This window comes from Artibeus jamaicensis, unplaced genomic scaffold (assembly GCF_021234435.1).
Source record: "Artibeus jamaicensis isolate MK-2021 breed Jamaican fruit bat unplaced genomic scaffold, CSHL_Jam_final scaffold_3151, whole genome shotgun sequence".
Classification (NCBI taxonomy): domain Eukaryota; kingdom Metazoa; phylum Chordata; class Mammalia; order Chiroptera; family Phyllostomidae; genus Artibeus; species Artibeus jamaicensis.
Window position 1 is genome coordinate 3293720 of NW_026522037.1, and position 14743 is coordinate 3308462.

Consider the following 14743-nt stretch of genomic DNA (forward strand, 5'->3'; position numbering starts at 1 on the left):
TGCAGGTCCGATGGGGAGGAGTTGTTTGTGTACAGCTGTGTTCCTCGTAGGTACTTTTAGGTGTTTGCAGCTGTTATGGTTGGAATTTTTTTTTGTACAATAAAACTCAGAATTCAGAATATTTATTTTTTTTTAAGATTTTATTTATTTACTTTTAGAGAGAAGGGAAGGGAGGGAGAGAAACATCATTTTAAGGTTGCCTCACATGCGCCCCTTACTGGGGACCTGGCCTGCAACCCAGGCATGTACCCTCACTGGGAATTGAACCAGTGACCCTTTGGTTTGCAGGACAGTGCTCAATCCACTGAGCCACACCAGCCAGGGCAGGATATTTATCTTTATCTGACCAGTGTGGGGAACTCTCAAATCAGTGTAATGATCTTTCACATCATTTCTCGACTCTTGAAGTTGAGAGGCCCCTCTGTGTGATGGTGCCTGTGGTCCCGGTTTCTTGTGTGCGTGTGTGTGTGTGTGTGTGTGTGTGTGTTGGCTGAAACCACTGGAGTCATGCACACCGACAGGTGTGAGGAGCCTGCTGTGGTCCTCATTTTAGTGAGAACGTCTCTTCTTGAAGTCACGTGCAGGAATGATCTGTAGTAACCTCTTCAGGATCCACCTTGTCCGGAAAGTTCCCCAGGACGGCACAGATGAAAATGTGGCTGTTTCAAATTCAGCCTCCGAAGGGAGGGAAGAGGTAACCGCTTTCTCTTTCCCGCAGGTCCCTGGGTGTGACACTTTGGGAACTTTTTGACAACGCTGCTCAGCCGTACTCCAACCTGTCCAACTCCGAGGTTCTCACGCAGGTCATTCGGGAGAGGGGCACGCAGCTCCCCAGGCCCCAGCTGGAGCAGCCGCACGCCGACAGATGGTCAGTGACCGCCCGTGTCGCTCTGCTGTCTTCCAGCGCAGGCAGACCTGTTCCCATGGGGTTTAGTTAGATAGTCCCTAGTTTTAATTGATACATGTTATGAGAACCAATCATTGTGTACTGTTCGATGTTTTTTAGAATTAACATCTATTTTTACAAGTTAGCATTATTTTTGAAAACTGTATAGAACAAGCGGGAATTTATGTATATGCGCAATAAAAAAATGAGAGGTCCAGACTCATTAGAAAAGTCAACAGTAAGGGAGTTTGCTACCGTGGAATTATTTTCAAATGAGGCTGTTTATATAAGTGACATCTAATGTGCGAGGAAAAAGATAGCATAAAAATAATATTTAAAGTGGCAGTTGAAACTAATTTGCATAATGTATGTTCACATTTGCAACACAGACTTACGAGTCTTTGGATCAGCTCCTATTCCGCTTCCCACTAGGGCTGGGTCCACCTCTCTGCAGGCCTCTGCACCCCCACCCGCCCGCCCGGCACTGCCCTGGAGCTTGGCCCCTGCACGTAGGCCGTGCTCAGCCTCCACGCTCGTTGGGACCATTGCACCCAGAGTAGCTCGACATACGTGCCACGAACTGAATACTTTGCTGTTGTCTCGGTCTTCCCGTTTGCATGTGGCTGCAGTGGTCGGCCGTACCCAGCCCCCGAAGACCCAGCTCTCGGTCGGCACTGCCTTCAGGCTTCGTTCCCTCTGTTCCCTCCGTGTTTAGCTCCTTTCATGACCTAAGGAAGCCATGTGCTGCGGAAGATGGTAGTGTTGCTGTTTCCTGGGGGAATGGTTAGGGATTAGTTACAACGGCGTTTGTCCACGTGGGTTCTTGCAGAGATCTACAGATGCAAGGGAAGTACATTCTTTCCCACAGGGTGCTGTGGCAGTTGCCTCCAGAGGACAACATATTAAAACTACTCTTTTCTAAATTCAGCAGATAAGTCCCCGGTTGAACACTGGAGGAACAAATGACAGGCAAAAGAGTTGCAGTGACCTGTGAAATGGCCTGAGGAGACAGAGATCCGTGGCCCAGTGTATTACGTCCTCATTTCCTCCCTCACGGGTCTCACTGCGAGCCACACACCTTCCTGTGGTCAGCAGTGATTAAAGTGTAGCAACTTCGGGGGTGTCGAGTTGGCTTAGGGGTTCTTCGTATCTTAAAAACAGTTTGTTTGGGTCCATTAACAGTCTCTCGTGTGCCCCTCAGGTATGAAGTGTTGCAGTTCTGTTGGTTGTCGCCAGAGAAGAGACCAGCAGCCGAGGACGTGCACAGACTGCTCACCTACCTGCGCATGCAAAGCCAGAGGGACACGGAGGTCGGCTTTGAGCAGCAGTGGAATGCTCTGAAACCCAACACGAGCAGCAGAGACACCTCCAGCAGCGCCGCATTCCCCATCCTCGACCACTTCTCCAGGGACCGGCTCGGCCGTGAAATGGAGGAGGTCCTCACCGTGACGGAGACCAGCCAGGGCCTGAGCTTCGAGTACGTCTGGGAGGCCGCGAAGCACGATCACTTCGATGAGCGCAGCCGGGGCCCCCCGGACGAAGCCCTGTCTTACACGAGCATCTTCTTTCCGGTTGAAGTGTTCGAGCGCTCTCTTTCAGATCCTGGGCCCGGGAAACAAGACAGCGGTGGCCAGGATGTCCCCGTGAGAGCCCCCGGAGTGGTTCCCGTTTTCGATGCCCACAACCTTTCTGTTGGAAGCGACTATTACATCCAGTTAGAAGAAAAGAGTGGCAGCAACTTGGAGCTCGATTACCCTCCGGCACTGCTTACAACTGAAATGGAGAACCCAGAAAGGACAAGTGACGAGGCACCTCCGTTTCTGACACTCAGGAGCCTCGACTTTGAGGAGTCCAGTACAGATGAGGATTTCTTCCAGAGCAGTACAGACCCCAAGGGTCCCAGCGTCCCTGAGGGCACGCATGCTACCCAGGGCCCCGAGAGCCCTCTCAACAGTCTGTTTAATGATCTTGACAAATCGGAGGATCTGCCCAGTCACCAAAAAATATTTGACTTAATGGAACTAAATGGAGTTCAAGCCGACTTTAAACCAGCCTCTTTAAGTTCAAGTTTGGATGACCCCAAAGACTCAGTGATGACAGGCCATTTGGAGAAAGAAAAGCCCCGTAAGCTTTTTGACTCTGAGCCTCTTTGCTTATCAGAAAACCTTATGCACCAAGATAATTTTGATCCATTGAATGTGCACGAATTGTCAGAAAACTTTTTATTTCTTCAAGAGAAAAACTTACTGAAAGACTCATCGTCTAGCAAAGAACACATAAATGATCTTCAAACAGAACTTAAAAATGCTGGTTTTACCGAAACTGTATTAGAAACTCCATGTAGAAATGCTTTAGATACTGAGCTTAGGTTTGCTGAAAATAAACCCGGCTTTCCTTTCTTGCGAGAAAGCACAAGCATGAAGGGCCAGGACGCAGGTGTGGCGCTCGGGGACCACACTTTGAGCGCCTCACTGCCATCTTCCCCGGAACTGCAGGTGCCTCCCACCTCCCTCCACACAGAAGGGACGCCTCAAAATGTACCTCCAGGCACGTTCCTGAAGCAGGGAGAAACCACGCCCAGGCATTTAGATGTCGGTATCCATGACGACGGTCTCTGCCAAGAAACAGATTTAGAATCTGTGACTGTCCCCGTTGAAATTCCCTCTGCTGATGCCAAAACACCCGGTGCTGGCCACGGGTCCCCTGACCTGGCTCACCAAAGCGAGGAGGCCTCAAGGCGAACCCAGAGCAGCGCGGTTCCCGGGGATGACATTTTTGCTGGTAGAGACAGTGTAGGGAGCAGTCTCCCAGAGCTGACACAGACCCTGCAAGACCAGCCGCTTTCAGAAGACCACCGCAGCAACAGCCTGCTCGAGAAAAACCTGGAAGCTGTGGGTACTTTGAACCCGCTGGATTGTAAAGATGCTACCAAAGAGGGGGGCTTGGTGTCCGCCCTTTCCTCCGACTCTGCCAGTCAGGACAGCCTCTTAGAGGACAGCTTGTCAACCCCCATTCCAGCTTCAGAGCAGTCGATGGAGACCCCGGACTCTCTGGACTCAGTGGACGTCCATGGGGCTCTGTTGGGTTCTTTTGGCTCTCAGTCTCCCCAGAAACTCTTACCTCCTGACAAGCCTGCTGACAGTGGGTATGAGACAGAGAACTTGGAGTCACCGGAGTGGACTCTGCACCCTGCCCCCGATGGCACCTCAGCCTCAGACGCGGCCGCAGCAGGTGACAGTGGTCATGGTGAGTTGCCTCCCAACCCTGTCATTGTCATCTCAGATGCAGCCGATGGCCCCAGAAGTACCGAAGTTACCTCACAGACTTTCGCACCTGGCTCTCAGAGCTCGTACCGAGACTCTGCTTACTTCTCAGATAATGATTCTGAACCCGACAAGAAGTCGGAGGGGGTCCCAGGAACCTCCGTGTCCGCCATGGCTTTGGTGACAGATCAGCCCCTGCCTGGGCCAATCATCCCAGAGCAAAGTCCTGGCACCAAGGACAGTTGCCTGGAAACCAAAAATAGGCAGCCAGACCAAAGTTGTCTCTCCACTTTGCAAAATTCCAGTCTCCTGGAATCCAGAGAAGCATCAGAACCTGCTCTGACCGGCGTTTCCAAAGAGCTGCCTGCTCCTGAAGATGGGGCTGGCAGCCCCTCAAGTGTGTTGAACTCTGAGCTGAGCAGTGGTGAGGACTTTGAGGCACCGGAAGAGCGCCCCTGCACGATCGTGTCCACCGGGACGAACACCAACGAGCTCCTTGCGTTTGCCAGTTCCACCCTGCGCTCCGGCAGCCCGCCCGACCTGCCGGTGGACAAGTCCTTGCCCAGCCACTCGGAGGGCCCCAAGCTGAAGGAGCCGGATATCGAAGGGAAGTACCTGGGGAAGCTGGGCGTGTCAGGGATGCTCGACCTCTCTGAGGACGGGATGGATGCGGATGAGGAAGACGAAAACAGTGACGACTCGGACGAAGACCTGCGGGCGTTCAACCTGCACAGCCTCAGCTCCGAGTCGGAGGACGAGACCGAGCACCCGGTGCCCGTGATCATCAGCAATGAGGACGGGAGGCACCTGCGGAGCCTGCTGAAGCCCCCGGCCGCTCTTGCCATGGACCAGCTGCCAGATGACTGGAAAAAAGAAAAGAAGGCCGTGACATTTTTTGATGATGTCACAGTCTATCTGTTTGACCAGGTATGTTACCTCCAAACTGTCATGATAGAGAATTCCAAAATGTGGTAGGGAATTGAGTGTGCTCTGTTTTCCTAATTCTCATTCTGAGGCCACAGATTGCTTTATGATTACTCAAAAAAAAAAGAAGAAATTTGCAGTTGGTTGCCGTTGCAGTTTCAAGAATACGCAGAAGTGTAGCTTGCACAGGGAACTCCCGTGAAACTAAGGGACGGCATCTGCGCGCTCTTCCTGGGTCTCCCAGGAGAGGCCTGCTGCAGTGGGTTTCCCCTCCCAGAGCAGGTTTTCGGGATCTGACAGTTGGCGGCGGCACCCAGCGTGTGCAAGCTGGGGCGGCCTGGCTCCTGGGCCGCCCACAGACGCCGCCCTGCGCAGTCAGTGCCTGGGTGGCGCGGGGTCTGTGGCCCTGCCCCCCTGCAGCACGGCAGGTGGCCTGCCATGCCCACCAGGTGGGTGCAGACTTTACCTTCTTTCAAAATGACCCAGCCAATAATTCAAAGATTAAAAAAAAAAAAACTCGTTGTTGATTAGCCTCTGTGGTCCTTGAATTTGCTTCTTGAATCAGCTGGATTGGAAGTAAAGCTCCGTCACAGACATGTCTGAGTAGGGTCCCTTTATGCTCCAGGTGTGGGAGTCCTTGGCCCTTGTCTCCTTAAAGCCACCTGCCCTCCTGTTGTATTAGTCCTTGAAGTTGAGACTGTCACAGCCTCTTGTCAGCACTGTGCTCCTGCACTCTGCTCTTCTGGCTGGTTGCGTCTTCTCAAGGACGCGAACAGACGGACTCAGCGTAGAACCTTTGCAGGCTGGCTCCTTCCTGTCAGTGTGAGTTTCCTTTGAGATTGGTCCCAACCGTGTGGTGGACAGTCCTTCCCCTGTGTTGCTGAGCCGTGTCCGGGGCTGGGTGTGCCCAGATGGTGTTGGCGACCCCCTCACAGGGACAGTCTGGGTGTTCCCTGTGGGGCTGCTAACAGACAAGGCTCCTTTGAACAGCCGGGTTTCTGTGTGGACACACATTTTGGGGGGGACGAGTGTCCAGGAGTGTGATTGCTGGGTTGTGTGGCGAGTGTGTTTAGGTTTTACAGGGAAATGACTCTTCCCAGTGGCTGCACCATTTTCCACCTCCACCAGCAGTGTGGAGAGAGCGGCCTCGCTCCGCCTTCGCCGTGGTCTCCCCGCTGGCTCTCCAGCAGGCGCGGGGCTCCTTCCCGGTCGGGGCGGCAGGGGCACTCCCGGCAGCCGGCTGGGGGGGCTGCGTGTCTTGTCTTATGCTCGCGTGTTCCTTGTGCGTGTTTGCTGTCCGCGTGTCCTCGTCAGTGACGTTCTCCACCTTCTGCCCGTTTTCTAACCAGTTTCTAACCAGCAGGCTTGGTTGGAATCGGGGTGTGATTCTTCTGTTGTTTTCATTCCTTTTTAAAATTCTTTTGGCTTTTGTAGTTCCTTTAATTTTCCATATAAATTTTAAAATCGGCTTGTCTGTAGCTTAAAAAAAACCTTACTGCAATTTTGATGGGAATCGCATAAAACCTGAAGGTCAGTTTGGGAAGAACAGACGCGGCTTATGGCCACGGAGGGCCTCGCCTGCGAGTTCTTCCCATGTTGCGTCGTTTCCAGCACACGTGTCCTCGCTGTTTCGTTAGGTTTGTAACCAGTGTTCCATTTTCTGAGGAGCCGGTACAAAAGGTAACTTTGAAATTCTGGGTCTTCTCTGTTCCTTGCCAGTGTGTGGAAACGTGATTGGTTTTTGGGTTGGCCTTGTCCTGCTGCGCTCGCTCACTGCTCCGAAGAGGTTTTCTGTTTGCGTTTTTATTTTTCAGACTTCTTAATGGTGTCTACACAGTCGGTCATGTTGCCTGCAAATAGGGGCAGGGGCACTTCTGCCTTTGCAGTCTGTGAGCCTCCCATTTCTTTGCCTCCCGCACTGCACTGGTGGGGACCGGGTGGGCCTGGCGGGAGTGGTGTCCTGGCCCGGAGCCCGGCTGGAGGACAGCAGCAGTCTTCGGCGTGGACTGTGACATGGGGGTTTTGTGGGCATGCTGATCAAGTGAAGAAGGTTCTCTCCTCATCTTGGTTTGAGAGAGTTTCGATCCTAAATGGATGCTGAGTTTTGTTAGATGTCCTTCGTGCATCAGTGGCCCTTCTGTTACTGTGTGCATACGGTGGTCGGTCACACTGATCATCAAACGTTGACCTAGCTTTGCCTCCTGGAACACAGCCCGCTTGGCTGTGGCATTTCATTCCGGTTCTGTGTTGCTGGACTTGGTTTGCAGGCATGTTGTTGAGGGTTTGGTGTCTGTCCAGGAGGTTTAGTTTCGGGGGGTGTTTGTTTGCTTCTTTGGCTGATCGGGGTTTTTGGTGTTTCGTTGTTGCTGTTTTTGGCATTGCCCTTGGTTTTGGTGTCGTGGTGATGCTGGTCTCATAAAATAAGTTGGGAAGCATTTTTCTCCTCCTGTTTCCGAAGGGATTGTGGGGATTCTTGATCTTTTTGAAGAAACTGCTCTTGGTTTCATGGAACGCTTTCTCCTTATAATTTTCTTTTCAACTTTATTGACTTCTGTTTTATTGTTGTCATTTCTTTGCTTCCCCGTGCTTTAGTGTTATTTTGCTCTTCTTTTTCTAGACTCTTAAGGAAGATGCTTAGGATTTAAGACCTTTCTTCTTTCTAATAGTAGCAGTTAATGTTATAAATTTCCTTCTACATACACTTCAGCTGCATCCCACAAATTTTAGTGTTGTATTTTCATTCACTTCAAAATATTTTCTAATTTTTCTCAAAGCTTCCTCCTCGACCCACAGATTATTTATAAATGTGTTAATTTGCAAGCCTTCCATGGGTCAGCGGTTCCCCTTTCAAAGTCTGCTGCACCGTGTGGAACCGGCACAGCCTGGAATGCAGAGCAGGCACCGGGGGGCAGAGAGCTCTGGAAGCTCTTCGGTGCTGGTTCCAGAAGCAGCAGGAGGGGTCTTCTGACGCCAGAGAGAGGGGAAGGTATCCTTTTGCCCCCCCTTTTCTCTTGCTCCCCGCCCCAAGCAATCCCAGGGTAGCGGCAATGGAGGGGCCAGGTGCCCGTGCTCATGAGGGGAGTGGATGTCCTCCTCACCTGCAAGGCCTGTGATCCCAAGAATTAGAGTGAGGAGAACCCCTAATGCTCTTTTTTTGTTACTATTTTTAGAGAAAGAGAACAACATCAATTTGTTGTTGCACTTATGCATTTATTGGTTGCTTCCTGTAAGTGCCCTTTCTGGGATCAGACCCCAAACCTTGACGTATGGGGATGATACCCCAACCAACTGAGCCACCTAGCCAGGACCATTAGGTGCTGCTTTACTTCCCTGTGCTCCCGTGCGGAGCTGCAGAAAGTGTGCGGTGTGGTGCCGTGGCACAGGTCCTGGCTTTCCGGCCGGAGGACCGAAAAGGGAAGGCCCAAGACATCAGAAGATACCGTGGATGCCACAGAGAGTGAGGCACGCAGACAGGCAGCCCCACGGAATTGTTTCTGAGCTCCAGGCTTGCCTCCGGGCTGTGCCTGGCAGCAGGCGGGACCCGACACAGCACAGTGAAGCTTTGAGACCTGAGCAGTTGGCGGACCCCTGCCCCAAGGTCCAGTCTGGCCAGTGGGTGGCACATGCACTGGACAGGTACAGGAGTCCAGTCCAGGAGCTGTGGTGGGGAGGTCATGCTCACCGCTGGTTTGGTGTCCTTGAATTCTGGCCTCCTTGCTGCTGTTCACTTCTCAGGCTCGGAGTGGCTGCTTCGTGCCTTCTGCCCGGCTTCAGAGCTGCATGCAGTGAGAGAGACGGGGCTGTGTGTTCCTTCCCCACCTCCCAGGGCTGGGGTCCGCCTGCTCTAAGAGGAGCGTTGCACAGCCAGTCGGTCAGATGTGCTGTGGCCTGTTGCTGACGGGCTCTCTGCTTGGCTTTCCAGGAGACCCCAACCAAAGAGCTGGGACACCACGGAGCAGAGGCGCGTGGCCCGGAGCGGGGCGGCCCCACGCCGTCGTCAGGCCCCCCCTGCCTGGGCAGGTGCATGAACTCTGAGAGCTCCACCGACGAAGAAGGTATTTTACTTCACAGACGGGTTTTAAAAAAACTAAAAAGGGTGCATTGGTGTCACGTAAACTCCTTGTGGATGACGGCAGATACTGCTTTGAATGACGCCGGTGACACGGGCAGCAGCTCCGCCAGCTGCCGGGCCCGATCGGTGTTTGCCGACCTTCGGAGTGCGTCTGTGTGTTTGCTCTTGGCTCTGTGCTGCGAACCATCAAAGGAGAGTGATGCCTTGTTTTGTGCTTGTAGGCGGAGGCTTTGAGTGGGATGACGACTTCTCCCCAGACCCTTTCATGTCAAAGACAACAAGTAACCTCCTGAGTTCCAAGCCTTCTCTGCAGACGTCAAAGTACTTTTCACCGCCACCGCCGCCACCCCGGAGCGCCGAGCAGAGCTGGCCCCATGTGGTGCCGTACTCCAGGTTCTCCATCTCTCCCGCCAGCATCGCCAGCTTCTCTCTGACACACCTGACCGACTCGGACATTGAGCCAGGAGGTGAGGGGTGCTGGGGTGCTCGGCCGGGAGCCTGTCCTGCCGCACTTGAGTGTGTGTTGACCCTCCTGGGTGGGTGGGGTGTAAGGAATTCTTTGTGCAGCAGCAGCCGCCTCCATAGTGTGCTCTCGGGGCCACTGCCACCCACAGGCTGAGTGCTGCTTGCAGGCGCCCCTTCCCGCCCCCTCTGGGCCGGGCAGCCTGGGCGGAGGCAGGACGTGTCCCAGCGTGGGGCCTCCTTCTCCTGTCCACTTTTCCACCTTTGCTCCCAGCCACCCTGCTCCCATCTCTGTTTCTTTCTCCCCTGGAGAAGTAGTTTCTCGCAGAGCTCATGGTCTGGAGAACACTTGGCCCGGGTTTTGGGGTCGAGCCCAAATGCACCAGGGTTCTTCCCAGGACTGTTGGTCTTGCCAATAAGTCTCGGTCTTCACAGGGCACCAGAGGGCCTGGGCGGGGCCGTTCAAAGGGCTGTTATCTGAACACTCGTACTCTTTTCTCCCCATAACGAGATTGGAAGATTAATGTTAATAGGTGCATTTTTTCATTTGGAGTTTGCAGATCAAATAATAACTAGGAAATGTAAAGAGCTCTTGTTTGTGTTTGTGCTGAGCTTAATTGTGCTGATTAGATAATGCCCAGGACCTGCCGCTCCGTCAGAGGAGCAGGTGGGTGCCAGTTAGAGCTGATTTTCTCCCGTGCCCTCAGTCTTGACATTGACCCGGCATGGGAGCTGAGCAGATGTGGTTGCAAGTCTGGCAGGGACAGCCGCCCCGGCAGGAACACACGGGGCTCGGCAGGTGGTGGGTGTCCGCGCTGGCAGCTTCAGTTCCTTTTTCTGCCTTGCAGGTCAGGTGCCGGCCAGACTGTTTTTATCTGTGACGACCGTTTTAAACCCCGCTTTGCTTGCTCTCTCCTCAATAGGAAGCAGTGAAGATGGAGAAAAGGATTAGATGGACACCGATGCACTCTCGGGTCCCAGGCTGCTTCCCCGGGGCGGCGGTCCTGCACTGCCAGCCAGGCAACACCGTGCTCCGGACATCTGCTGAGACGGGACAGGGAGAGGGACGGAGGAGGTGGGGAGGGCACCGGCCCTGGGTCTGTGCCCGGGGCCCACGCAGGAAGCCCGTCTCGGGAGACGTGGTCCTGTCCAGTGCGGTTTGCTGCCCTGGTGGCTGCTCGTGCCCGCTAAAGATGCTTGGGCTCTGGTCGTCCTTACGGAGGGCTGGCCCTGCTCGGGTGCGCAGGGAACTGGGGGCTCCCAGCTGTTCCTCATCTCCACGCGGTGTTCTCTGCGTCCACCCTACATCCTGTCTGCACGGGGGCCCAGAGGACGTGTGCCGGGACTTGGCACCAGTGAGCCGTATTTATTATTTTTAAAGGAATCACTAACTGCTTTCTGTAATTGCACTGTGGATAAATGTTCTAAGCGTCCCTGATATTGTACAGAATCTTAAATTATTCAAGGAAAATAAGGCAGGTCAAGCTGGTGCTACCCACTAGTTTGATTTTTTTTTCTGTTTTATAGTTTGTTTGCTGTGCATGGTACTTGTAAAGCTTCAGTACTTTGAGTGTATGCAGTCCTTAGAATTGTTGGAATTGTACATACGGTACTCTTTGGTAAGTGACGAACGATTCTGAATGTTAGTGTTCCGTGTCCTTATAGGAAATATTTTTGATGAGTCCCACGAGACCGCTCTGCCACTGCTAGGCGGACGCCGCGTTGTCTCTTCTCCCTGAGGGGGTCTCCCCACAGCAGCCGAGGCTTCTCAGAGGAGCCGAGGGCCCTGCAGCCTCCATGGGATTCTCCCACCCCACTCCCCAATTCTCTTAAACCCTCTTGGTAAAGATGGAAAGGTGGTACATCCCAGAGCTCAGTGCCAGGTGGACTGTGCAGCCCCTGCCCCTCCCCCGGCGGTGGAGGGGGCGGGGAGCCCAGAGGCACTTCCCCTTCCAGCCAGCACCACCGGCCGCCGATCTCTAGACCGCCGATCTCTAGACCGCCGATCTCTAGATGTGCAGACCGCAGTGGCTTTCACATCCTCGGACCTCCTGCTCCCCAGAGCGGTGTGACTGATTGATTGTAGCAGTTCAGCGAAAGGGTTGAGCCTTTAATCACCCCCGAGCTGAATTTTGCCCTCAGAACCACTCCAAGTCATGTGATATGGCTGGTTTCTGCAGCCTGGGGGACACAGTACATCTTACAGCTGTGAGGAGGGACAAGGGCAGAGGCGGAGCCTCCGCTGCCGGCCAGTCTTCCTGGCTGGAACCCGGGCCACCCTGCACGGCCGCCCTGCCCGGCCACACACCCAGATGCCCCCGAGTGCACCGCGCTGACCCTTCCTTCTGCGTTGAGCACCAGGTTCTGCCCTTGCTTGGAAAGGGACTGAGCGTGTCCCATGCGGCCTCAACAGTGCTGGTCACCGCTTCCTGCGGTCCTTGAATTCTGCTTTGAGCTGCATGGAAGCACCGTGCTGAGGGAGGTGGCGTGTGCTCAAGAGGCCAGGGCCACGGCCCCCGTGCGCGCCTGCCCTTGGGTGTTCTCTGGTGCTGACGTGCTCCCCCGGCTCCACGGCCCCGGCCGACTCTCCAGGACTCGGGCTGCGCGCTCTGTCCCTGGAGCTGAGCGTTGAGACGGGATGCGGATGCTGGCTCCAGTTTTCGCGGTGAAGTTTGACCTTCATTATCAATTCTGGTTCGCTCTACTAACTTTTTATACTAGCAATAACTTTCCTGAGCAAGAAAATCCAGAATGGAGAAAGAGCCCCTTTCCTCCACTTGCTGCGAGCAGGGAGCGCCAGGCGGGGGCCGGCGCCGGGAGCTGGGCTCTGAGACGGGCACTTTGGAAAGTTAACAGAGCATCAGAAGGTGATTTTGCCAAAATTGCCAAACTCTGCATTTCTTACTATGGAGACTTCCTGAGCTTTCTGAATTTTTACATCTAACTACCAGCTTGGTTTAGAGAGGAAATGAGACAATTATAGTAGTTTTTTAAGAAAGTATAAGTTTAAGGGTTCAGATTTAATGACCAAAGTCAAGCAGATCCATAGAATATATAGTCTTAATACAGTCAGCCCAGGCTAAATTTGGTATTTGGAGTTGTCCATTTTTCACTATGATTAAGGAGATTTTAATTCCCATTTTAATTTATTTTAAGTATGTATTACTCTCATAATTAATTGCCAAGAGAAGCATTTTTATACATTGTGTTGGGGTGGGTTGAAGTAGTAGGTCTTCCTCTGGGGTTGCATGGTAGGGAGAAACTTATATTTATAATAAACATGTCAGTGAACATGTTCTTTTGAAATCTCAAGCAATACACAAGAAATAAATTATGTACATTTAGTTTCTCGGCCCGTGTTTGAAGTGTCAGCACGCGCTCTGGCGTCCGGTGTGGCGCTGAGCCGGTGTCAGTGATGGGCTTTCAAGCGCTACTTCCTCCAGGAGGCGACGCAGCGAAACCGCGTGGTGGGCGCTCCAGGCGCCAGGCACGGCGGGTTCGAAACACCTGGCTCCCTGGGACGCTGACCAGGTTTTAATTAGTCCTCCGCTGGTGGAGTTTACGTATTTTAAATCTTAGAATAAAAATAATATAACCTTCATTTCCTTCCTAGCTAGATGCTAATTTGTGTTATTACCACATGACTCTGTCGCAAGTCGGAAAGGGAGACAGAGTGCTCCCCGAACCCTTCGGAATCCTGGGCTGTGGTCTCTCGGGGGAGAAGCCCTTGGTCTCTCGTGGGAGAAGCTGGGCAAAGCGAGTTAGAAACACACGCCCATTCTGACTTCTCCATGTGAGCGGTGGTTCCCGCTGAGATGGGCTCACCTAGGAGAAGACTGTCTCGCTGCCGTAAAACGCCTCTGAACACCTCTTTCTCTTAGTATTCCTCCCCACAGGGTGTTCCTGGGGAGAGGGATGGTGACTCGCTGCCTGTTTTTGTCCCCAGGGCGGGGGGGGGGCCCCCCCGGAGGCAGCTCCTGCTCTTCTCGGGTGACTCAGCTGGTCACCTGACATTTCCTGAGGGAACCCGGGTTAGGCTCCGATTTGGCCTCTCGAGAAGCAGCCTTAAACCAGAAGGGCGCTGCGGAGTCCCTCCAGATGCCAGTCTCAGACAGTGTTCCCAGTTGTGACGGCTGAGCTTTGACTGTTAGCAGAGAAAGTTCTCTTCAGTGTACAAGAAACTCTTCAGGCTGTGGTGACAGTGTTGAGTCCCCAACAGCCTGTTCTGTGAACATCTCGAACTCGCCTCGGTTCAGGTGCGCGCAGGCCTGGACGGGACCTGCGTGCCCACTGGTCAGTTTCCGCGGCAGTCGGACCCAGGGGTGGCCACACCTGCGAGGTCTCCCTGCTGCACAGTTGTAAGAGTTATGTTCACGGCAATATAACAGTCATGGACTTTCACTTTAAATTGTGTACATTTTTAATGGTAAGATTTTTACTGTATATTGATGCATAGTGTGATTCAATAAATTGCTTGTAATTTAAAAACTATTTAATATTCAAAATAAATATAGTTATATATTTATAAACTTGCTGCGTTTATTCCGTGTTTTTCTCACTGGAGGCCCCGGGTGGGTGGCCTGGCACTGCGCTGGTGTCCAGGTGCTGGTTCCCAGGGCAGACCTCCTCCCGCGCCTGAGGACCCCGGGAAGCCGAACGTGCGCGCTGCGCTGGTGCCGGGTCAAGTGCACCTGTAACCGGAAACCTTGCACTTGGGGAGTTTGAGGGGCATTTTCATTCTTGAGGCCCAGCATCAAATGGGCTCTAAGCTAAAAGGCGAATCAGCTCGAAACCAGCCCCTCTCTGCCCTGAGTGGACCTCGGCCCCCCCTCGCGCCGTCTCTCACTCCCCTGGTCCGCGCTGCTGAGAGCCTAACAGGGTCCGCCGAGACCGGCTTCTCCGGGCGCCAGCCCCGGGTTCTGCGGGGTGGGACGCAGCGCCTGGGAGCCGGGCGCACGTGGCTCCCGGGCGCCCCACCAGCCCACGGGACCCTGAGCCAGGTGCTGTAACACCTTTTAATGTTCCTGTAAGCGGGGAGGAAACAGACGGGGCACGAGTGCAGCCGAGTGGAGCGTGTGGGCGGCAGGGCCAGGTCGAGCTCGCCGTCCCGGGAGGCCCGAACCGCGCGCTGGCACG

At 53.7% G+C, this 14743-nt stretch overlaps 1 protein-coding gene across 3 annotated transcripts in view; it reads left to right on the top strand.

The window, feature by feature from the left end:
* The window catches only part of LMTK2 (lemur tyrosine kinase 2), a 59543-nt gene extending 45436 nt beyond the window's left edge, over window positions 1-14107 (top strand). For all 3 annotated transcript variants that reach the window (XM_053657014.1, XM_037134851.2, XM_037134852.2), the window contains exons 10-14: window positions 719-868; window positions 2088-5076; window positions 8996-9128; window positions 9367-9612; window positions 10531-14107. In XM_053657014.1, the coding sequence (XP_053512989.1) occupies window positions 719-868; window positions 2088-5076; window positions 8996-9128; window positions 9367-9612; window positions 10531-10559 (3547 nt within the window). In that variant the 3' untranslated portion in view covers window positions 10560-14107. The remainder of the gene's footprint in view (window positions 1-718; window positions 869-2087; window positions 5077-8995; window positions 9129-9366; window positions 9613-10530) is intronic.
* The last annotated feature ends 636 nt before the right edge of the window (window positions 14108-14743 follow it).